The 24,828-nt window shown below is 40.6% G+C and overlaps 1 protein-coding gene across 1 annotated transcript in view; it reads left to right on the plus strand.

The window, feature by feature from the left end:
• Positions 1–24,828, plus strand: part of rsrc1 (arginine/serine-rich coiled-coil 1) — a 279,588-nt gene that overhangs the window by 103,113 nt on the left and 151,647 nt on the right. The window contains exon 7 of the mRNA XM_078410060.1: positions 15,817–15,868. Coding sequence (XP_078266186.1) covers positions 15,817–15,868 — 52 coding nt within the window. The remainder of the gene's footprint in view (positions 1–15,816; positions 15,869–24,828) is intronic.

Here is a 24,828-nt window from a genome sequence, read left to right on the forward strand (position 1 = left end):
TATATTTTAAATGGCGTTTTCTATCATTTCCCACATCCATCTGTATCAGGTCAAACCAGCTTGTTGTAAATTTGATGTAAATTTGTAACTTCTACATTCAATGCGATGTTGTCTTATCTCTTCATTGGTCATTCATTTGCTTTTGTTGTATTCATGCTTAGATACTACAATGTTGGCATCTACTTCACCATTTTTTTGCTTCTGAGGTTTAGACTAAACATGGGACTTATTGTGTACCACCACCAATCCTTTTAGTCATTTCTCTTCAACTTCACTGATTTTTGCGTGATGTCTGTCTTCTGATGCCTCAGTTTAATTTGAAACCTCTATGAGCTCTCAACAACCTATGACTGCAACCTCCACCACATATCTGCCCAAAGCATCCATCTTGACTCTAAGTTTTTATGAATTCCATGCTGTTTGTCTCATTTATGACAGGAAACCTTCAGCTGCCCGAGTTCCAAATTCTCTCAATAAACCTCTCTGCTTCTGTTCTACTTTTGCTTACTATCAACGCTTTCCAAATTCCATTGCATGGACAAACTTTCAGTGAAGATGCTAATGAAATCTATAATTAAGGAGTGCACATTTGGAGAAATTTAAACTTGATAGGGAAAATGAACTGTAAAGCAGATAAACCTGAAATGGCAGTGGAGGCCAATGCATGGGTATTTTTAAAGCAGAGATTGATAGATTATTGATGAGCAAAGGTGCCAAAGGTTACAGGGAGAAGGCATTAAATGGGGCTGAGAGGGAAAAATAGATCAGCCATGAAAGGCCTAATTCTGCTCTGATGATCTTTTGGCCAATTCTTATCCCTTTCCACAAACACAACCTGACCTGCGGATAGTTGCAGGCTTTTTCTGTGTTTTTTAAATTATAAACAGGCTTTAATATAGAACTTTATTGATTTTTTTAGGAAGTAATTAAAATAGGTGACAGGGAGATACCAATGGATGTAGTTATGTAAACTTCAGAAAGCATTCAATAGATTTCCATTAAAGAAGTTCTTAGCGAAATGAAGATGTGTGGATTTGAAGGAAACCTATTGACCCGGTTACGGACGAGAGTACAAGACGAGTTTTATCAATTTATTTTGACAGGATAGGTGGAAGGATTTATCTGTTCAGGCATCATCAATAACGGATGTAATAAAATCAGAGCCAGAGATATCAAGATTGAAGTTGGAAAGCATCTCTTCACTCAAAGAGTTGTAGAATTTGAAAGCATCAAGTACACAACAAAATGTTACTAAATTGAGGTGCAAAAGTATATATTTCCTAAAGTATAGAGAAATTATAATCCTTCAGAAAGGCTTCGACAAGGTTCCACATAGGAGATTAGTGGGCAAAATTAGAGCACATGGTATTGGAGGTAGGGTGCCGACATGGATAGAAAATTAGTTGACACAGAAAGCAGAGAGTGGGGATAAATGGGTCCCTTTCAGAATGGCAGGCAGTAACTAGTGGTGTACCGCAAGGCTCGGTGCTGGGACCACAGCTATTTACAATATACATTAATGTCTTGGATGAAGGGATTAAAAGTACCATTAGCAAATTTGCAGATGATACAAAGATGGGTGGTAGTGTGAACTGTGAGGAAGATGCTATGAGGTTGCAGGGTGACTTGGACAGGTTGTGTGAGTGGGCGAATGCATGGCAGATGCAGTTTAATGTCGATAAGTGTGAGGTTATCCACTTTGGTGGTAAGAATAGGAAGGCAAAGTATTATCTGAATGGTGTCAAGTTAGGAAAAGAGGACGTACAACGAGATCTGGGTGTCCTTTATTCACAAAATGCTGGAGTAACTCAGCAGGTAAGGCAGCATCTCGGGAGAGAAGGAATGGGTGACATTTCGGGTCGAGACCCTTCTTCAGACCCTTCCTGAAAGGAAGCATGCAGGTACAGCAGGCAGTGAAGAAAGCCAATGGAATGTTGGCTTTCATAACAAGGGGAGTCGAGTATAGGAGCAAAGAGGTCCTTCTGCAGTTGTACAGGGCCCTAGTGAGACCGCACCTGGAGTACTGTGTGCAGTTTTGGTCTCCAAATTTGAGGAAGGATATTCTTGCTATTGAGGGCGTACAGCGTAGGTTTACTAGGTTAATTCCCGGAATGGCGGGTCTGTCATATGTTGAAAGACTGGAGCGACTAGGCTTGTATACACTGGAATTTAGAAGGATCAGAGGGGATCTTATTGAAACGTATAAGATTATTAAGGGGTTGGACACGTTAGAGGCAGGAAACATGTTCCCAATGTTGGGGGAAGTCCAGAACAAGGGGCCACAGTTTAAGAATAAGGGGAAGGCCATTTAGAACTGAGATGAGGAAAAACTTTTTCAGTCAGAAAGTTGTGAATCTGTGGAATTCTATGCCTCAGAAGGCAGTCTAGGCCAATTCTCTGAATGCTTTCAAGAGAGAGCTAGATAGAGCTCTTAAGGATAGCAGAGTCAGAGGGTATGGGGAGAAGGCAGGAACGGGGTACTGATTGAGAATGATCAGCCATGATCACATTGAATGGCGGTGCTGGCTCGAAGGGCCAAATGGCCTCCTCCTGCACCTATTGTCTATTAGAAAGCAATGTGGGTGAATGGAATTGGGGGACAACTCTGCCAAGATTTTGTTGCAGAACGAGGCAGATTTAAGGGGCTTCTTTGCTCAAATAAATGGCTGGAAATTGCATCCTTTGCGTACTTTTTCTTGCACGTATTACACGTGGATGCGATCTTATCAACATTAGATTAGGGTGATGATTATTTCTGGATAGAATCATTGTATTTGGGAAATTGGGCCAGGCAGTCCCTAATGTGAAATTGAAATTGAAAATGTTGGAAATACCCAGCAGGTCAGGCTGCGCTTTTGGGAAGAGAAGAAGAGTTAAAATATCCAGAGAAAGACTCTTCTGACAAAGGATTTTCAACTTGATATATTAAGTCTTTTTTTCTTCCCACAAATGCAACCTGACCTGCAGAGTATTTCCAACATTTTCTGTTTTTATTTTGGTTTTCTCTTACAAATGTGATTCACTTTATTGCAGCTGATCTTTTCCCAGCAATTGTTTATGTTCATAAGTTCTAGGAGCTGAATTGGGCCTTGCCCATCAAGTCTACTCCGCCATTCCATCACGGTTGATCTGTCTTTCCCCCTCAACCCCGTTCGCCCCATAACTCCTGACACCCTTACTAATTAAGAATCTAATCATTTTGTTGCACACCAAATGATTGCACAAGTAGTATGAAATGGAATTTTTGGAACAGCCAACGACTTTTGTTGAAGCCCTGCAAAAAGCATTAGGAGTGCATAGTACAGGAATCGGCAGAGAGGTGCCAAAGATGTATTATGTGCTGCCTTGGTTTTGAAAGCTCAGGATAATAGAAACTGCATCACTGGTGGTCCTTTCACTGTTGGCAACCTTTTGTACAATTCACAACAACTGCAAGTTGTGATTGTTGGCCCTTTGATCATCCTGTACCTCTTAGAGGCATGGGGCTGCTCACAGACTGCGAGCACACCGTTGCATGAGGAGACCCAGCCAGACATACAGGTGATGCATTCTATGTTCTGTGTTCTGCCTTCCCTGCCTATTCCCCCACCTCCATGGCAACCTTCTATGTAACTGTTCTGGGGAGAGTGCGTCCACGTTTGATGTTCTTCTGATCGGTATGACAGCACTGTGGCAATTGTAAGATTGTTGAGCAAATCTCAAAGTGAATTGCGCAGGTTCCATTTCAGCACCATGTTCCATGTGCAAACTACACCGAGCACAGTTTTTAATCTAATTTTTGCTAAAATTCATGAGTCCTGGCGAGGCATCCAGTTGTCTAAGCACTTTCCACAGCATATATTTAATATCTCAGGTGAGTGAAATGTAATTTCTGGACAAGAAAATTTGATTTTAACATATCACAATATGCAATTACATTTGATTCTTTAGCATCTTGATAAAAAGAACAATGTCAATGCCTGTACAATTCTATCACAATTAATTATGGAGTATTTGTTGAGTTTAGTAAGTTTTGTAAATTTTTTGCAGTTCATTTGATAACATGCCTACCTTTTGTACATTATTCATGGTGATATATTTATTGAATTACGTTGAGCTGCATAATTCATCTTTTAAATTAACACATGGTGTCTCAGCAATGTAATTGATTTATTGTCTTCACATCAAGGTGAACACATGGTTAGCTACCACGTGAGATGTTTATGGAGTCTTTTTCAATGAGGGAACAAAATACCTTTGGAATGACTTTGCCATATTCGGCATTATTTTCAGGTTTCCTTTGTCTTTCATGTTGGTTATTTCCAATCTCTTCAATCTTTCTGTTACCTGTACATATTTCCCTGAAAGTGGCATTGCAGGTAGTTAGTGTGGTGAAGAAGGCATTTGGCATGCTTGCCTTTATAAATCAGGGAATTAGCTATAGTAGGCAGGATGTTATGATCCAGTTGTACAATACATTAGCGAGGCCACACTTGGAGTATTGTGTTCAATTTTGTTCACCCTGCCGATGGGAAGGATGCCATTCAGCTGGAAAGAGTGCAGAGAAGATTTAGTGGGATGTTGTCATTTTGGTCAGGCTAGGACATTATTCCTTGGAGCAGGAGGCTGAGAGGGTAAATTCATGATGGGAGTAGATAGAGTCTTCCCCCCCCCCCCCCCCCCCCCAGAGTAGAGGAAGGGCACAGGAGGGCACAGATTTAAGGTGCGAAGGGAAAGATTTCATAGGAATCTGGGGCAACTTTTTCACATGGGGTAGTGAGTATATGGAACGAACCACCAGTGGTTGAGGCAGGTATAATAACAACATCTAAAAGACATTTGAACAGGTTCATTGATAGGAAAGGTTGAGAGGGATATGTGCCAAACACAGATAGGTGGGACAAGCTTCGATTGGGGTATCTTGCTTGGCGTGGATGAGCTGGGCTAAGAGGCTGTTTCTATGCTGCATGCCCCTTTGATCTGTAACAGCAGCACAAGGAGGTAAAATTGTAAAAGTGTGTGGTATGCCAGTCTTCATCAGTCGGGCATTGAGTACAAGAATCAGGAAGTCATGTTGCAGCTTTGTAAAACATTGATTAAGCTATATATAAGAAAATAACTGCAGATGCTGGTACAAATCGATTTATTCACAAAATGCTGGAGTAACTCAGCAGGTCAGGCAGCATCTCAGGAGAGAAGGAATGGGTGACGTTTCGGGTCGAGACCCTTCAGTCTGAAGAAGGGTCTCGACCCGAAACGTCACCCATTCCTTCTCTCCCGAGATGCTGCCTGACCTGCTGAGTTACTCCAGCATTTTGTGAATAAATTGATTAAGCTACATTTGGCATATTTTGTACAGTTCTGGTTGCCCCTTTAGGAAAGATGTGGGGGCGAGGAATCACAAGGGATATGCAAGGGAAAAGTGATAGAAGTATTTAAAATTATGCAAATCATAGATAAGGTAGACAGTCAGAACCTTTTACTTGGCTTGAAATGTCAAAGACAGGAAAGAATAATCTTTAGGTCTGAGCGGCAAAATTTGAAGGAGATGGGATAGGCCGGTTTTTACACAGAAAGTGGTGGATGCCTGGAACACGCTGCTGGGGTGGTTGTGGAGGCAGATATGATACGAGCATTTAAGAGGCTTTTAGATAGGCACATGAATATGCAGAGAATGTAGGGATATGGATCACATGCAGGCTGAGGAGATTAATTTAACTTGGCATTAGGTTCAGCACAGACTTCATGGGCTGAAGGGCCAGTTCCTGTGCTGGATTGTTCTATGTTCTGTGTTATGAAAATTGATGGCTATTTCTCCAACACAATTGTACCAAATTCTTGTGCTTCATTTAGAGTAGTTGTTGCTTACAGCCTACAATGCAATTTTGGTTTCTATATAGCAGTAAAAGGGAAGCTTGAGTTTTAAATTGCAGCAATTTATCAACCCAAGTATATCATTCAAGAATTACTTCTCTAGCGACAATATTTAAAATATATTGGTGCATAGTTTTTTATCCATGAAGGTTGCTTGGTGTGGTCTTGCCAAAGGGTGTGATGTTTCCTTGCCAATTTGATGACATTGTGATGACAGAAGTGATATTTCCCTGCCAAAGGTTGATGACAATGGTAAAATCCCCAGCAAAATTTGTTAAAAATGATATAGAAAATGTTCATTGACCATTTGGTGACTGGAAAATATTCCTGACTGAGCCTGTCAATCCCTGCTGAATGATCTTGTGGCCTTGTTGCCATGGTCATCCCACAGAATGGAGTGATGAGCAAGTTTTTCCAAATGTGTATTGAAAAAGTAAGTGCTTAGTTTGATTTTCCATTATTTCATTTTAATATTAAAATGTATAAATTGAAGCTAAGTGCTTAGCTGGAGACAAAGACCTCCTCCCTCAGTGGGGCACTGTCCCTTGCCCAGAGTAGAGGAATCGAGGACCAGAAGACATAGGTGAAGGGGAAAAGATGTAATAGGAATCTGAAGGGTAGCTTTTTCACACAACGTGTGGTGGGTGTACGGAACAAGCTGCCAGAGGAGGTAGTGGAGGCTGGGACTGTCCCAACGTTTAAGAAGCAGTTAGGTAGGTACATGGATAGGACAAGTTTGGAGGGATATGGACCAAACGCAGGCAGGTGGGACTAGTGTGGCTGGGACATATTTTAACTCCACTTCTCCCATTTCCATACAGACCTTTCTGCCATTCAGACAGCATCTGACCTCCAGCATGTTCTGTACTTCTGGCCATGGAAGTCAGAAGGATGCTGACTTCGGGGGAGTACTGTAACGGTGGTTCTCTTCCAAATTCCTGACAAAAAGTATGTTTCAATCTACAACAAATGGATCTGAATCTCGCAGACCCAATGCAAAGTTGTATGGATGAAATACCACATAAGATGTGATTTTCATTCTTTTTCATCCTCCTGTGGATGGGTTGAATTTTAAATTTGGAATTATGTACATTTTTGACAAATGGTGCTATCTAATATATATTTTCTACGCTTGCATGACGGATAGGTTCAGATGTTCACAGCTGTATTAATTCCTAATGACGGATTGTCTATCTATCTATACTTATTGCCGTAAAATTAAACCTTTGCTGCTTTATAAATAAAAATGCCAATCAGGCATACCGTTCTCATTTGCAGCCATGATATGTTCATGGCTTCAGTAATTTGATCGTGGCTGATGAAAAGCTGACAAGATTTCCACAGTGCCCCATTAGATAAAAGCTGCGTGAAACCATGGGTTAATCTGCAAACAGATTTCCATGCTTATTACTCTAATGATTTCATCATATTTGATGTACCAGGCAGCATAACCATTTCAGCAGCAGCGCCATGCTCTGTTTTGATCTCTTCCCTCATTTAATGATGTCGTAATTTAGCTGACCTTTGACTGGTTGCATATCTATTCATAATTGTGTGTCATTCTGATGGGGAAATTGCTTGAGAGAAACCAAAGTATTCAGCCTGCTTTCCAAGTCAAAAAATAACAAAAGAAATATTTCATTAATTTTCAAATGATGATATTACATTTAGCGCCTCGGCCTCATGCATCAAAATATGAAAAATGCTCAGTTACTGTATGTGCTTAATCTTAATGGTATCTGTGGATGTCAAGGGCATGGAGGAAATTAAATCGGAAAGTGCAGATAGACCTAAGACGATATTATCTACTGATGATTGCAGTTTTGATAGGTATTTTAGTGGATTTCATTTTGCAGAATGGTGGATGATGAGTTGGGCACCAGATTTTCTCATTTTTCTTCTACATGATTTATGTGAATTCCGTATAAAACTTTTTACAGAAGCACAGTTACTGGAGATGAGAGCTAAATTAATGCACTAGGTTTCCATCTCTGCTTCATGCACAAATGTCAGGGCACAATCACAGAACTGTCCACATCATTATTCAGAGTTGTTTACATTTAAAATATGTAATGGAATATGTTCAGCATAATAAGTGGAAATAAAAGTTTTGCAAACATTTTTAAAGGTCATGAAGTTTGAGAAATGGTGCATAGTTCCTAAAATATCATTGACGCAATATAAATTATTATTATAGATCTATTCACCTTTAAAGAAGCATTGGAATCAACTGTTCCACCATTTTCGCTCAGCATTTTTCCATGTTATAGACAATAGACAATAGACAATAGGTGCAGGAGTAGGCCATTCAGCCCTTCGAGCCAGCACCGCTATTCAATGCGATCATGGCTGATCACTCTCAATCAGTACCCCGTTCCTGCCTTCTCCCCATACCCCCTCACTCCGCTATCCTTAAGAGCTCTATCCAGCTCTCTCTTGAAAGCATCCAACGAACTGGCCTCCACTGCCTTCTGAGGCAGAGAATTCCACACCTTCACCACTCTCTGACTGAAAAAGTTCTTCCTCATCTCCGTTCTAAATGGCCTACCCCTTATTCTTAAACTGTGGCCCCTTGTTCTGGACTCCCCCAACATTGGGAACATGTTTCCTGCCTCTAATGTGTCCAATCCCCTAATTATCTTATATGTTTCAATAAGATCCCCCCTCATCCTAAATTCCAGTGTATACAAGCCCAATCGCTCCAGCCTTTCAACATACGACAGTCCCGCCATTCCGGGAATTAACCTAGTGAACCTACGCTGCATGCCCTCCATAGCAAGAATATCCTTCCTCAAATTTGGAGACCAAAACTGCACACAGTACTCCAGGTGCGGTCTCACCAGGGCCCTGTACAACTGTAGAAGGACCTCTTTGCTCCTATACTCAACTCCTCTTGTTACGAAGGCCAACATTCCATTGGCTTTCTTCACTGCCTGCTGTACCTGTATGCTTCCTTTCATTGACTGATGCACTAGGACACCCAGATCTCGTTGAACTCCCCCTCCTCCTAACTTGACACCATTCAGGTAATAATCTGCCTTTCTATTCTTACTTCCAAAGTGAATAACCTCACACTTATCTACATTAAACTGCATCTGCCATGTATCCGCCCACTCACACAACCTGTCCAAGTCACCCTGCAGCCTTATGGCATCTTCCTCACAATTCACACTACCCCCCAGCTTAGTATCATCTGCAAATTTGCTAATGGTACTTTTAATCCCTTCGTCTAAGTCATTAATGTATATCGTAAATAGCTGGGGTCCCAGCACCGAACATTGCGGTACCCCACTGGTCACTGCCTGCCATTCCGAAAGGGACCCATTTATCCCCACTCTTTGGTTTCTGTCTCAAGTCAAGTCAAATTTATTTGTCACATACACATACTCGATGTGCAGTGAAATGAAAGTGGCAATGCCTGCGGGTTGTGCACAAAAATAATTACAGTTACAGCATATAAATAAAGTTAATAAGTTACTAAACATAGCACAAAAAGTGTCGACAAAAATTTAGTCTCTGGGGTTATCAAAGTTGACAGTCCTGATGGCCTGTGGGAAGAAGCTCCGTCTCATCCTCTCCGTTTTCACAGCGTGACAGCGGAGGCGTTTGCCTGACCGTAGCATCTGGAACAGTCCGTTACTGGGGTGGCAGGGGTCCCTCATGATCTTGCTTGCTCTGGATCTGCACCTCCTGATGTATAGGTCCTGCAGGGGGACGAGTGTAGTTCCCATGGTGCGTTCTGCCGAACGCACTACTCTCTGCAGGGCCATCCTGTCCTGGGCAGAGCTGTTCCCAAACCAGACTGTAATGTTGCCGGACAGGATGCTCTCTGCAGCCCCAGAGTAGAAGCAATGAAGGATCCTCAGCGACACTCTGAATTTCCTCAGTTGTCTAAGGTGGTAAAGGCGCTGCTTAGCCTTACCCACCAGTGCGGCAATGTGCGTTGCCCACGTCAACCAATTTTCTATCCATGTCAGTACCCTACCCCCAATACCATGTGTTGTATTAGTATCTGAAAAATTGGAAGATATTTTGCTGAAAGAGTACATTTAAAGATGTACAATAAAGCTAGAGAAATATATTTTGTCAGGAAAAGGCTAAAATAAACATAAGCCTATTTCATGAAGTTTTGAAAAGGCTGGCTATAGTTCTATTACCACTAATGGACTTTATTCTGATTAAGATAATTAATAATATTTTCATTTGGAATAATTGCTGGATTTTTTTAGTTTGCATTCTCATTCCAAATGGTGCTGTATTTTTTACGTTCATTTTACTCAAGTATTACATTTAAACAACTGTTTATTTAGAAGGTATAAAGTGGAATGAAGATATGACTTGCAAACTATATCTTATTACTAATTTAAGTGGCCTTTTGCATGGGTGTTTAAGATGCATAAGGAGTATTATTTTAAGATGTGATTATCTTAATGTATATGATTGGATGTACTGTACAAGTCACACCCAGAAAATAGCTATGATGACTGAGATCAAATCACCCAGAAATTTTGAATGATTGTGAATGAATGTGGCGTACAGACACGTTACAGAAACTATGTTAGCATCCATTTTAGTTTAAGAATGAAAATCTGAGCAATATAACAATTAAGACTAATAAACAAAAACAATGAAACAAAAACAGTCAGCTGGTGTGGCAGCATCTATAGAAAGAGAAATGGAATTACATTTCAGATTGTAGACACTTTGTGTAAAAATAAGAAAGCAAAATTAGTTCAAAGTTCAGAAGGAGTGGAGAAGAAATGGGTAGGGTAATGGGAATCTCTCTGATACGATAAGGCCAGGTTTGCTATTATTTCCCAATGCAATTTCTAGGAAAATGCTGCAAATTGGAGTCCCCTGCTAATTCCATCCATGGTCCAACATCAGAGTGCAATTGGAGATTTTTTGGAAATAGCAGCCAGCATTCACATGGGAGTCCTCATCTTTGTGCACTCCATTGGAGAACTGGCAACATTTCCCTGTTAAATCTGGCTCAGTGATTCATGCAGCAACAAACAAGCCTTGCATGTGTCTGGAGTCTTTTTTATCAGAAAACCCAAAAGGACTTAACAATCTGTTACTTTTGAATGTACTTGTAGTGGTAGACAAATGGGTATTTGTCTGGACCCTGCAGCAAGCAGTCTTTTGTGTATACACAGTATGTCAAAAGATTGTTTGCACTGTGCTTTATTCACATGGTAATGTCTTTAGGCTTTATGATTCACAGTCTTAAAATATGGATTGTTACATCAAAAGCCCACTTTCTTCCATGGTTTCAATAATTTTTGAACAGGTGTTCTCTTTGGAAAAATAAAATGAGAACAACAATCAAGCAATAAATATTTTGTGTGTTGCAACTCTTTTAAATTCAGCATTAATTTAACTCAATGTCACAGTTTGTCAACAAAATGTGACTTTTTGTACCAGTGTTGGTGACTTGAGTGAAAATTGCAAGAACTTGTTCAGACTAGTCAATGACATATGATGAAAGAATGGGTCGACTGGGCATGTATTCACTGGAATTTAGAAGGATGACAGAGGATCTTAGAAACACATAAAATTCTTAAAGGATTGGACAGGCTAGATGCAGGAAAAATGTTCCTGATGTTGGGGGAGGCCAGAACCAGGGGTCACAGCTTAAGAATAAGGGGTAGGCCATTTAGGACTGAGATGAAGAAAAACCTTTTCACCCAGAGAGTTGTGAATCTGTGGAATTCTCTGCCAGAAGGCAGTGGAGGTCAATTCACTGGATGTTTTCAAGAGAGAGTTAGATTTAGCTCTTATGGCTAAAGGAATCGAGGGATTTGGGGAAAAAGCAGGAGCGGGGTACTGATTTTGGATGATCAGCCATGATCATATTGAATGGCGGTGCTGGCTCAAAGGGCTGAATGGCCTACTCCTGCACCTATTTACTATGTTTCCATGGTTCTTTGTCAAGCCATGCCAAAATATTCATATCAATTGATCAACATTTCAGATTTCACCATTTCAATGCATGTTTTTGTCCAGTCCCCTGACAACAAAGCCAAGTGTTGTTTGTGGTGGGTGAGGTTGAGAGCTGTGGGTTAAGCTCCAGCACCTCTGAGCTTTACCAGCCTGGTTTGGAGCTGTGTTGCTTTGCTCTGATGTATTGGCCTTCTGGCTAATCGGTTATTTTCAGAACAGCAATGCTAAAGCAGGACATCCAGTTATTCCCAAGACTGGGAAATCTACTGGTCCAGCAATCAGCTGGAGGACAGATCATGGAAGTGTCCACGCTGCATCAAAGCCCTGAGCAACAGTAGAATCCAGAGTCACAATGGCAGTAAACATTGCTGGTTGTATGAGGGATGGCCATGGCTGCACTGTAATCGAACCCTATATCTGCCACTCAACACCGAACCATGATTGGGTCTACAAATGTTGAAAAGAAGCTTATCAACCACTTCCTGCAAAATGTTAGCTCCATGTTTCAAGTAAAGTTCTGTGCAAGGTCTGGAGCTGGGCAGCCAAGACTCATTGACATTTCATGCAGGTTTTTGGGCAGACAAGATGGTGCCCAATCATCTCCAAGCAAATTCTCCAAATGCCATCATTTATCGACCACTTTCGCTCCAATTTTTGTCCATGATTGCCCAATCAGCTGAAGATTCCTTCTTTTGATTTATTGCTACAGACGGCAATTGGTAATGGCATCTGCAAGAGAGAGGGAAAAATAAAATGAGCGTGCTTCACCAAGTAGGTGAAATAGCATCTTGGTTATAATGGCTGTTGTGTGAGATGTGGTTTTTCTAAATTGCAATTTTAATTAACTTAACCAGCTGAAAGTAGGCATTCATCTCTCTCTGACCATTTTCTTACACTTTCACATCATCCGTATATTGAATGACTTCCTGGGCTCCAATATGTGCTCGATCCCGGACAGGCTCTGGGTTTTGTCGGATTTGGGGAGGTTGTAAGTGGACTGAATGGATGACATGGATGCCCCTGTGTCCACTAAGCCTGTTTCAACAATAGTCATATGGTTTCTGGGAAATGAACTAAACTTCGTGATGTCATCACCACCAACTCCAAACAGCCATCCTCCAGTCTCAGAGTATCCCTACTCCTGTATATGCTCACCTGCAGCTAGAAGTGAAAACAGATTCTGCTGGAGTTTCAGCTGGACAGCAAGCCCTATCCATGGAGAGCACAATTAGACGTTTGAAGTTTATTAATCAAGTAGTTCACACCCACATGTTAGCATTGAAAATATCTTTGTCCTTGGCGAACCAGATAAAATGAAGCCAATTCAAAAGTGTCCACCATTCCAGACTGGTTTTGGAATTTGGGAATATCATTTAATTGCTGGCAGTTTTTGTTGACCAGGATATGCATTTTTTTTGTGAACAATGTATGTTTGAAACGTGTAGGTCTATTAATCAGAATTCGGACTCTACTTGGTTCCTGGGATAGGTTCTTGGGATAAAGGGATAGATTTTAGCTAAATTGCAAATTAATTTTGATGTTTTTTAATTTTTTAGAAACATTCAAATACTTCAGTAGAAATTCTAAAAATGTCATTATTTTTATTCTACTGATATCATTCAGAAATTTAGTGCAGTTGATCTAATGTCTATATGGATGTAACTTCCTGTTAAGTGGTTAGCCCTCTGTCAACAACTGAAGATGCAATTGCTGCAATGTCCACTCATGAACGGCCAACTTTATTGGCCGATGATATATTATATTTGGACATCATTAGATCTTGCTGAACATTGCTGGTACTATTGAAATGGACCAAGCATACAAGATGTGACTACTCCACATTGGATCCATGTTGAATTCAGTTTTTGTGGTTGCTTGAAAGAAGTTTGTGAAAAAAAGGCTTTTAAAGCTGCACTTTATTTTATCTGTGTGGAGGAATGATACCTGTCATGTACAATGCTTGCTCTGTAGATCAAAATTTGCACCACGGAGAATGGTTAAGACAAATAGTGTGGACATTAGTAAGAGGAACCTAGATAATGATATGAGAGAGAAGGGAATGGTTCCAATTCCTTTTCAGTTGCAGTTTTTTAGTTATTTGGTGCCAGATTTTGCTGGAGCAGAATCTCTAGCAAACCTCTGGAGCAGAACCTCTGGCTGGGCTTGTCCACCAAGGTAGCTCTTTGACCTACCTATACCTACTCTGGATACCAAAGTCCTATCACGCAGGCCAGAGCATCCCAGAAGCCAGGAGCAAAATGATCAGCCGCAAAGTCCTCAGCCACATGTAGAGAAAATGCTGCATCGGAAATGCTGGGGAGCTTTCTGAACCAGCCCCCAGATAGAATTTGAATTTAATTGAAAGGCAGCATGGAAACGGGCCCTTCATTCCACCAAGTCCAGGCCGACCCTTGATCACCGGTTCACACTAATTCTTACACGGTTATCCCACTTTTGCATCCTCTCCTTACACACAAGGGACAATTTACAGAGGCCAATAAGCCCACAAATTTGCACATCTTTGGAATGGGGTAGCAGCACACGGAATAAACCCACGCAGAGAGAACATGCAAACTTCACACAGACAACACCTGAGATCAGGATTCAACCCAGGTCTCTGGCTCTGTGAGCAACAGTTCTACCAGCAGTACCCACTCTGCCGCCCAAAACCTTAAAACAAATAAACCGTTGCAATTGAAATAATTAAAATTGGCAAATAATTAGTGGGCCATATTGTACTGATGAAGAGGTAAATGTAAGTATTTTTACAGTAAAATGTGACTATTAAAGCCAAATCTAAAATTCAACTTGCATTACATTATTTGATCTCTGTTGACATATTGGTAACCAGTAGCACCTCAGTTAAATTCAGCAGGTGAGAATTGGGGAGGATTTGGACTTGGAACCTATGCAATAATCTATGTTCTGTACATAAATGGATGAGAACATAACTTGTCTTGACTGTGATAGTCACCTGATTGGAATAGCCTGTTTTCAGATTTACAGCCAAAGTAAATAAATCAGGAATGGCCATTTTGGTGCTTGAGTACAGGATTGGTGCATCCCGGCCAGGATCCAATGCCTTCAGGAAATGAAGGAACAGAAGATAATTGGCAGCAATAAAAGCAAAATTATGTGCTCTCTTCAAAAAGCTTTGCCATGGGACTCTGAGTTATACGTATTACAATATGTATTTTACCGTTTTCTTGTCCTTATAATTTTGTCATGCCTTTAGTTTGTATTAATTTATGCACCACTTTATGTAATAGATATGTTTGCATCTCACCAAGTTGCAGAAAGTGTGATTTTGATAATTCTTGAAGCTACAATAAATCTGAGGATTTGTGTGGGGGAGGAGGAGGCCGATGTCTTTGAAGGATTATGCAAATGTGAACATTTCTTTGCTGAATGGGATTGCAGGAAGCTCTGGTGGCACATATGTATGAACTGACTATGCAAATCCTCAAATAATCTAATGATCCCAAACTACAAAGAATTAAAGCAAACTTCACATCTTTTTTTATTTGTTGAAACTTCATTATTTTATAATAGATGCAGCACAGCAGCACGTATGCAAAAATGAAGTGTCCTTTTTGTGTGACAGGGGTATTGAAGGGAAAAATACACTTTGGATTTGAGGGCTATTGCTCATATTTTTTAAACTTATCACCTTACATTTTGCTGCGTCTCACTTCTTAACACTGAACAGCTTTAAGAGAAAGTGTGACAGGTATTATACAGTGTTTCGACTAGGAATCTTAAACACTTAAAGAATCATGTAAAATATCTCACATTATTTAGTGTTGTCTTGTTCCATTCTTAATCATAAACTAAGAGTATGCCACCGATCATTCAACTGTTTGCTGAGTGGTGTATCTTTTTGATTATATATTAATTGTATGGTGTCGTGCACAGTTGTTCTTTTATTTTTTGATGAATGGAAATTCTTTCCTGTGTCATCATTAATAACAAAGTCCATTATATTTGATGTACGTTTTATCTTTTGTTGTTTTGCAGTCCCCTGCGGAACAGGCAAAAGCAAGACTGCAGTTGGTCCTTCAGGCTGCCGGTAGGTGATGGGATTGAAATATCATGTTGTAGAAACATAGAAAATACATGCAGGAGGAGTAGGCCATTTGGTCCTTTGAGCCAGCACTACCATTCAATATGATCATGGCTGACCATCCAAAATCAGTATCCTGTTCTGGCTTTTTCCCCATATCCCTTGAATCCCTTAGCCCTGAGAGCTAAATCTAACTCTCTCTTGAAAACATCCAGTGAATTGGTCTCCACTGCCTTCTGTGGCAAAGAATTCCACAGATTCACAACTCTCTTGGTGAAAAAGTTTTTCCTCATCTCAGTCCTAAATGGCCTACCCCTCATTCTTGTGCTCTGTTAGTGAAATAATATGCAGGATGCAAGATCATCTGAGCTTGAACCCTCTATACATATTTAGTTTTAGTTTAGAGATATAGCGAGGAAACAGGCCCTTCGGCCCACCGAGAGATCCACGCACAGTAACACTATCCTACACACAGTAGGGACAATTTACATTTACACCTAGCCAATTAACCTCTAAAGCTGTACGTCTTTGGAGTGGGGGAGGAAACCGAAGATCTCAGAGAAAACTAGTGGTCACAGGGAGAACGTACAAACTCCGGGCAAACAGCACCCGTAGTCGGAATCGAACCCGGCTCTCTTGGCACTGCAAACGCTGTAAGGCAGCAACTCTACTGTTGCACTACAGTGCCGCCCAATTGTGCAGATGTTCTCAACAGATAGTTTATATTTTCACATTTTTTTAGTTGTTAAAATAAACTTTACGTCACTAGAAAATAAACTGAGTTAATATTTTTTCCTCAGGAAAGCTATTAACGTAAACTAAGTTTACTGAAAGCAGATTCTGAAATTGGTTGTTAATTTATTTTGTGCAAATTTGTTGGCAGATGTGATTTTGTTTTGTAGCTGCCAAGTTCCTTCAATTTTTTTTAAAGTGACATTCAAAGACTTAAAGACATGCTTTCACAAAAAAATGTTAAATCAACACAGATAAGTTTTAACGGCAAATTTCAAAGTGGCCGTTCAAGAAGAAGGATTTTACTCATCCTTGGGTGGATATTCTTTATGATTAAAATATTTTGAAGTTATTAATTTATTATCAGTCAATATGCTTGAAATTCAACTGATATATTCTTGTTGGCAAACAATACTTTTCAACTAATCAAACTGAATTGATTTTTCAATTGTATTACATAAATATTTTGTAATTATTTTTGCATTTTGGAGAATATAGCTTTACTTATGGCTCTGATACTGTTTTACTTTAGTGGCTTAACAACATATACTTGAACGATGAACATGGAACATGTATATATGCACAATAGGGAGGTACAATTAAGTGTATAGTAATCAAGCGTGGCGGTGGAGGCTGGTTGTTCTAGAAAGATGTATCTGGTGCCGAAGTTGCAGTTGCAAAACCGTTAGTGCTCACTGTCATTACTTTGTAAAACTGACAACAATTTCTGATGTTTGCACATTAGCGGTTGAACTCAGAAAGGTGGATGTTGCTATCGTGCCCAACTCCTCCAAGAGTGTTCATTTATTTGAAGTGAACTCCAAACTCTAGTTGTCGAGACCATTAAAAACACTGAATGAGTTGTGATTTTAAGTCACAGTGTTGTTGCACCGTCTCACCAGACCAATGCACAGTTCATTTCAGTGTCATTGCTTCCTTCCAATGATAAAAATTCATTTGTTTACTGTTAATGTTTTGCAAACACTTTTATGGTACTGATATTTAAGAAAAATTCCCAGAAAAGAGAATTTTTTGAACGTTGCTAAAAAGGATCATTGTAGCATTATGTTTCAGAGTTGTGCAACTGATTGTCGCACTCTGTTGGCATCTTGGCTCAAACCCTTGCTGTCCTTGATGCTGTGCCAGGGACTTGGCATGAACCCCTGTCATCTTGGTTGCTGCACAGTGCAAATCCAGCAATGTATCACCGCGTGATTTGTTGTGGGCGGCTGCTAGTGAGGGCTTGTGTTGAGTCGGCTGAGACGAGTGATCCAACCCCTCAGCTCTGATCTGCGGGATTCACGGCACACCGGTTGGCACAGTGAGTGCAGTCCATGCTGGGGATTGAGAACAGCCACTGCATGTATTGCCAGATCACCCTGATCCCATGCTCTACCTCATCACCTGTTATATGTGCTCTCTTTCCCTCACTTTGTTTGGCTATATCGTTCTCCCAACCCATTTTTCCATGGTTCAAAGGTATTTAATTGTCACATGTACTGAGCTACAGTGAAATTCTGTTTTTGCCAACAATTCTGTGACAATCCTATTATATGAATAAGAATGTGATAGCCAGAACCACTGTTGAACTTGTATCATACAAACATTCTAGACAAGAGTTGTGCAAGCAGACACAGAGAGCAGTAGTGAAGTCATGAAGCTGATGAAGCAAGCAGCCAGTGCAATTGAAGAATTCTCAGACCCCAAAATAAAAATAAAATATTTTATTTTGTCATTGTTTTACAGCAACTGAATAAGGTTTGGGATATACATTCAGGCTCAGGTCCGCAACTGAAATACACTGGAATTGTGCTTGGCACTACCCAGGAAGGCACGAAAACGCGGAGACACAAGCAGCTGCTGATGCTGGAATACACTTTGTTTTTTTGTGTTTTGCTCAGGATTCCAGCATCTGCAGTTTCTTGTGTCTCCGTGTATTCCTGCCTCCCTGGGTAGTATCAAGCACTCTGTGCTGGAGGAACTCAGTGGATCAGGCAGCATTTGTGGAGAGAATGGACAGGCGATGTTTTGGGTAGGGACCTTTCTTTAAAGGGCCTGTTCTACTTTAGGTGATTTTAAGGCGACTGCCGGCGACTGCCAAAGTCGTAGCAGATCGCCGAACTTTTCTTTTACCCAACGACAATGACCACGACAATGCTGAGTCAGGTCGAGATTACAGCGTCTTCGGAAACATTGCGAAATTCCCACGCTGTCAATGCTTCTCCGGCGTCCTAATTTTCGCTGAAATCACTGACAAGTCAGTAAGTACTTGAGAGTTTTGAACTATAACATCTTGTATGGGTTACTTAAAAACCAAGCATCACTGTGACAAGGCATAAACTGGATTTACTTCCAGTTTACTAATAGCTTTATTAAAACATTTTTTTTTTTAAGTGGTTAAGTGGATTTATGTGAAAAGTGCATGGGCATTCTTTGAAAATGTACGGGAGATGCATATCTGGTTTCTGGGTTGCATATCTGGGTTGGGAGCCCACTTTAAATGTAATGGCTGATGGCCATAAACATCGTGAAATTCCCACGCTTATCTGACCGTCAAACTGTCACCTCCAATCTTCCTGTCAAATGTCCTGACGGTAAATAAATTGGTTAAACACAAGCATTTTATGGTATTTTGAAATGACTTTACTTATTTTAATATAATGTGCTTCTAAATGCATCTAAGAGAACCTAGCAAACCTGGGGACAGCATGCGACAGCGCCCGCAATTAGCAACGATACCTGGCGACAAGCCAGAAGTCGACGAGAAATTTATCTGGATGATTTCTCAGCGATGCGCTGAGATCCACTACGATTCTTGGAAGACGCCTCACGATCATGCTCGTGACACCCCGGCGAACTGTCGGTGACAGCCTAGTCGCCGGCAGTCGCCTTAAAATCGCCTAAAGTGGGACAGACCCTTAAACATGCAGCTGGTCAGGCAGCATCTCTTTGTGAAAGAGATACAGTTTGTGAGAGCAGTTCTATTGGAGGGTTTACGACCTGAAGTGTAATGCGTGTTTCCAGCATTTTCTGTTTTCATTCAAGATTTCCAGCAACTGTTTTTAGATATTTTGTTTAAAATTGTTCTCGGATTTTCTTTGGTTTTCATACATTACTGTAGCAGAAACTGTCCACATGGTATTCATTTACTAATAACATTGCAAGATTTTACACTGTTCACTATTATATTTAGACACGATCAGACAAATACTTGAAAGCAGTGTGAAAAGTAATTATGACCGTAATAATTTTTATAAAACCTCCCTCTATTATTTCCTGTGTGTTATGCTATACAATGAAACACAGTCTCTTTTTTTCAAAGAAGCTTTTTAATACAATTTTAATGGCTGGAGAGAATAAAAATGCATAAGCTTTGATATTAGATTGATCCCCAAAACTACTGATACAGTGAATTGTTGTTGAAATACGATTTGCAGAGCTTACCTCTAGAAATAAAACACTTTTGGGTATTTCCTCTCACTAAAATATATTCTGGGTTTTTTCTGCAAAATACTTACACTGTAGCATGCATTATTTTTTCCATATTTTTTAGCTCTCTGGTGTCCTGCATTACATATGAAACAATTATTCTGGTAATCCATTATGATTTGGGCATTTCAGCTGAATTGTTTGATTCTTCCAGATCATTAACGTCCTATATCATGGTATATCCAGCAGCATCGGTACCGTATATTTCAGAACATTTTCGTTTGAACAAATGGATGTGCCACATTTTAAATAAGGACACCATTGCACATAGATAAGGACTTGAATCAATTTGCTCTGATCAGCCATTATGCTTCTGTAGTTAAGTTTAGAAATACAGTAAAGAAACAGGCCTTTCAGGCCACTGAGTCCATGCTGATCATTGACACTAGTTTTATTTTATCCCACTTTCTCATCCATTCCCTACAAAATAGGGGCAATTTTACAGTGGCCAATTAACCTGCAAAACCGCACCTCTTTGGGATGTGGAAAGAAACCCAAAGGAAACCCATGCAGTCACAGTGAGAACGTCCAAACTCCACAAAGACAGCAACCAGAGGTCAGGATCAAACTAAGGCCTCTGGCGCTGTGAGGCAGTAACTCTACCAACTGCGCCACTGTGACGCCCTTAGTTATGCCACATTCAACACCGCGCTTATTCAAACTGTCAATCACCAGTGGGTATTCACTTTTAAATTACAGGTACCTTTATCTCCTAAATTTGTAGTCATTTTTCTTGAAGAACAGCTTTACACATGGTAACTGTGAGATTTCAAATGTGGCTTTTTCAATTCTCCATTCCACCTTACACTGCCATTTCTGACTTTACTCAGTTCTTGTGTGCCATTTTTGACTTTGCCTTTGTTTGTTTCAACTTTATTTTCATACACACCAATATGTCTCTTCCAGTGTATTTGTATTTCAACCATTCACTTAGCGCATGCAGATTCTCTCTTTCATCTCAAATCTGCAATCCTAAAATCCTTTGTTTCTTTGTTGTCAATCCAAAGTATTTGGGGATTTTTTCATTAGTTGATCGACAATATAAACCTCTTGCACAATCACCCCCACACACCCCAAGTCAAAATCATAACGAATGTTGCATTTCATTCGGTGGTGCAATAATGTGCCCAATTTTTTATTTCCGTGTTTCTTGATGCATTTTTGAGTCAAAAATGATTTGTCTTTTTCTTTGCCTGCAACTGTTTTTCTTATTGTTCATGAATTCTCAAGAGTCGGATCTGTTTGATGAGAAAGTTGTAAAGTAAAAAAACTTTTCAGGCTATCGAGTGCATTATTTTGTTGGATCCGCATTCAAGAATCCATACGAGAAACACAGTGAATTACAAGCTTGACATGTTTGCAAAAGGTAGAAATAAGACAAACCGTTTCGCTGATTTCTTTTTACACAAATGCATTTTTCACGGAATATAACAGAATCTAAAAAAAAATGAAGAACAGATGAATGGAGACCCTTGATGATGAATTGATAATATTTAGTGCCCAAAATCCTACCTACTTTTATAACACCATGATGTCTATTTCTCTCGAATATGTGCAGTATCTTCTATTTTTGCAATGAATCAGCATGGAGTTTGTTGAATGAGCCAATAACTTGCCCCATCGGTCACGGGCAGCACTCTCACCATTGTCCATGTGGTTCATGAGTTACAATACAGATGAGCACAAAATCTGGTCCTGATTGATTGATTGAAACACACAGCATGGAAACAGGCCCTTCGGCCCACTGAGTTCACACCGGCCATCTATCGCCCATTTGCACTAGCTCTATGTTATCGCTCTTTTTTTTTCATTCCCTACACACTCTGGGTAATTTCCAGAAGTCAAATAGCCTACAAGCCCACAAGAGGAAACCAGAACACCCTGAGGAACCAGGGAGAGCAAGCAAACTTCACATAGTTAGCTCCCAAGGACGGGATCGAACTTGGTTCTCTGGTGTTGTGAGACAGCGTGTTCTACCAACTGTGCCACTCTGCTTGTACTCAAATAACACCATGTGGGGCACATTTGAAATCCACATTGAAGCACAGTCATCTCTGCACTTTAAGTGGACAGCAAGGCTTTCTGCCGGGCCGTGTGGAGCTTGCTCGACACGGAGCTGCCGTAGACTCTGTTGGAAGGCCGAACGTGCCCGGGGGCTTCATCAGAAGGCCAAAACCGGTGGAAAGGATTGGCCGGGCGGCCGATGTCACCTGGTGGTTCCTCATATGCGGCATGGAGTCGCTGCAGTCAATGGGCATGGAGAGCAAGGGCCGGTAGGAGGGTAAACCGGGGTAATGACTCCAGTGTCTTTAGATAGGCTGCAAAATGTTGCCCCTGGGACACAAGATGGCCGACGAGGAGAAATTAGAGACGATGGTTCGCGGGCCAAGCTGGTCATGGGTGACGGATGGGATCGAGAGCAGCTCCGGTAGAACGAGCTCGTGGGAATCTGGACTTTGAACTTGATAAAATGATGCCACAGATGGTGGCGCCGGCATCATTATATGCAAAATGAATTTCACTGTGTAATGCATAATTGCACGTGACAATAAATATTCATTGATTGAAGTCCCATGACATAATGTGGAGGAGACGGAATATTTCCGTAGCCGTGCCCTGTACTTATTCCTTATCAAGTTGTTAGCTTTATTACTTCTTTGATTGGAATAACGATGCCACTAAAGTATCTGCTGGATTGGAAAAGCATGAAAATCTTGAAATACAATAATTTTAACTTTCTTTTTGGTGGCCTTTTACAGAACCATTTTCAGACTCTTCATTTCATCAACCATTTCAAGAAACTAAAACTGGATCTGAGATCAAAGCAGAGGCTTATTTCTTAGATATTTTGTTTATTTAGCTGACGAAATATTCCTCCAGGTTGCTTGCTTTAGTATTATCTCATGGCATTAGCCATGAATTCTAAGAGCTAATAAAATACCAATTGATATAATGAAAACAGCAACGGACTACAGCTCAGAAATTTGCATGACACTCTTTAGTGTGATCCCTTCTCTTCTCTGACTTTATTTTTCCTTTTCACAAAGATGCACTGAATACCTCCATGCTTTAGAACGCGAAGACTATATCGAACATTCATTACAATCACAAGAAAATGGCCTGATTTACAATTTAAAATCAGGTGTATGCTGTTGTCTGGGCACATGAGCTAATTCAGGAGTGATTCAGGTTACATAGTTGTCTTGACAAAGTGATGTTCTTATATGGATCTGAAGAAGGTCTTGACCCGAAACGTCACCCATTCCTTCTCTCCAGAGATGCTGCCTGTCCCGCTGAGGTACTCCAGCATTTTGTGTCTATCTTCGATGTTCTTGCAGTGCCCTCCATAATGTTTGGGACAAAGACCCATAATTTATTTATTTGCCTCTGTACTCCACAAGTTGAGATTTATAATAGATGAAATCACATGTGTTTAAAGGGCACATTGTCAGATTTTATTAAAGGGTATTTTTATACATTTTGGTTTCACCATGTAGAAATTACAGCTGTGTTTATACATAGTCCCCCCATTTCAGGTCACCATAATGTTTGGGACACATGGCTTCACAGGTGTTTGTAATTGCTCAGTTGTGTTTAAATGCCTCCTGAATGCAGGTTTTAGAGAGCTCGCAGCACCTAGTCTTTCCTCCAGTCTTTCCTCCAGTCTTTCCATCACCTTTGGAAACTTTTATTGCTGTTTATCAACATGAGGACCAAAGTTGTGCCAATGAACATCAAAGAAGCCATTATGAGACTGAGAAATACAAATGAAACTGTTAGAGACATCAGCCAAACCTTAGGCTTACCAAAATCAACTGTTTCCAAGAAGAAAGAGAGCACTGGTGGGCTTACTAATCGCTAAAGGACTGGCAGGCCAAGGAAGACCTCCACAGCTAATGGCAGAAGAATTCTCTCTAAAATAAACAAAAATCCCCAAACACCTGTCCGACAGATCAGAAACACTCTTCAGGAGTCAGGTGTGGATTTGTCAATGACCACTGTCCGCAGAAGACTTCATGAACAGAAATACAGAGGCGACACTGCAAGATAAAACCGCTGGTTAGCTGCAAAAATAGGATGGCCGGGTTACAGTTTGCCAAGAAGTACTTAAAAGAGCAACCACAGTTCTGGAAAAAGGTCTTGTGGACAGATGAGACGAAGATTAACTTATGTCAGAGTAATGGCAAGAGCAAAGTATGGAGGAGAGAAGGAACTGCCCAAGATCCAAAGTGTACCACCACATCTGTGAAACACGGTGGTGGGGGTGTTATGGCCTGGGCATGTATGACTGCTGAAGGTACTGGCTCACTTATCTTCATTAATGATACAACTGCTGATGGTAGTAGCATAATGAATCCTTTCTGCTCAAGTTCAAACAAATGCCTCAAAACTCATGGGCCAGCGGTTCATTCTACAGCAAGACAATGATTCCAAACAAAGGGGTTTTTCAAAGCTAAAAAATGGTCAATTCTTGAATGGCCGTCAATCACCCGATCTGAACTCAATTGAGCATGCCTTTTTTCTGCTGAAGAGAAAACTGAAGGGGACTAGCCGCCAAAACAAGCATAAGCTAAAGATGGCTGCAATACAGGCCTGGCAGAGCATCACCAGAGAAGACACCCAGCAATTGGTGATGTCCATGAATCGCAAACTTCAAGCAGTCATTGCATGCAAAGTATATGCAACAAAATACTAAACATGACTACTTTCATTTACATGACATTGCTGTGTCCCAAACATTATGG

This window comes from Rhinoraja longicauda, chromosome 13 (assembly GCF_053455715.1).
Source record: "Rhinoraja longicauda isolate Sanriku21f chromosome 13, sRhiLon1.1, whole genome shotgun sequence".
Taxonomy (NCBI): domain Eukaryota; kingdom Metazoa; phylum Chordata; class Chondrichthyes; order Rajiformes; family Arhynchobatidae; genus Rhinoraja; species Rhinoraja longicauda.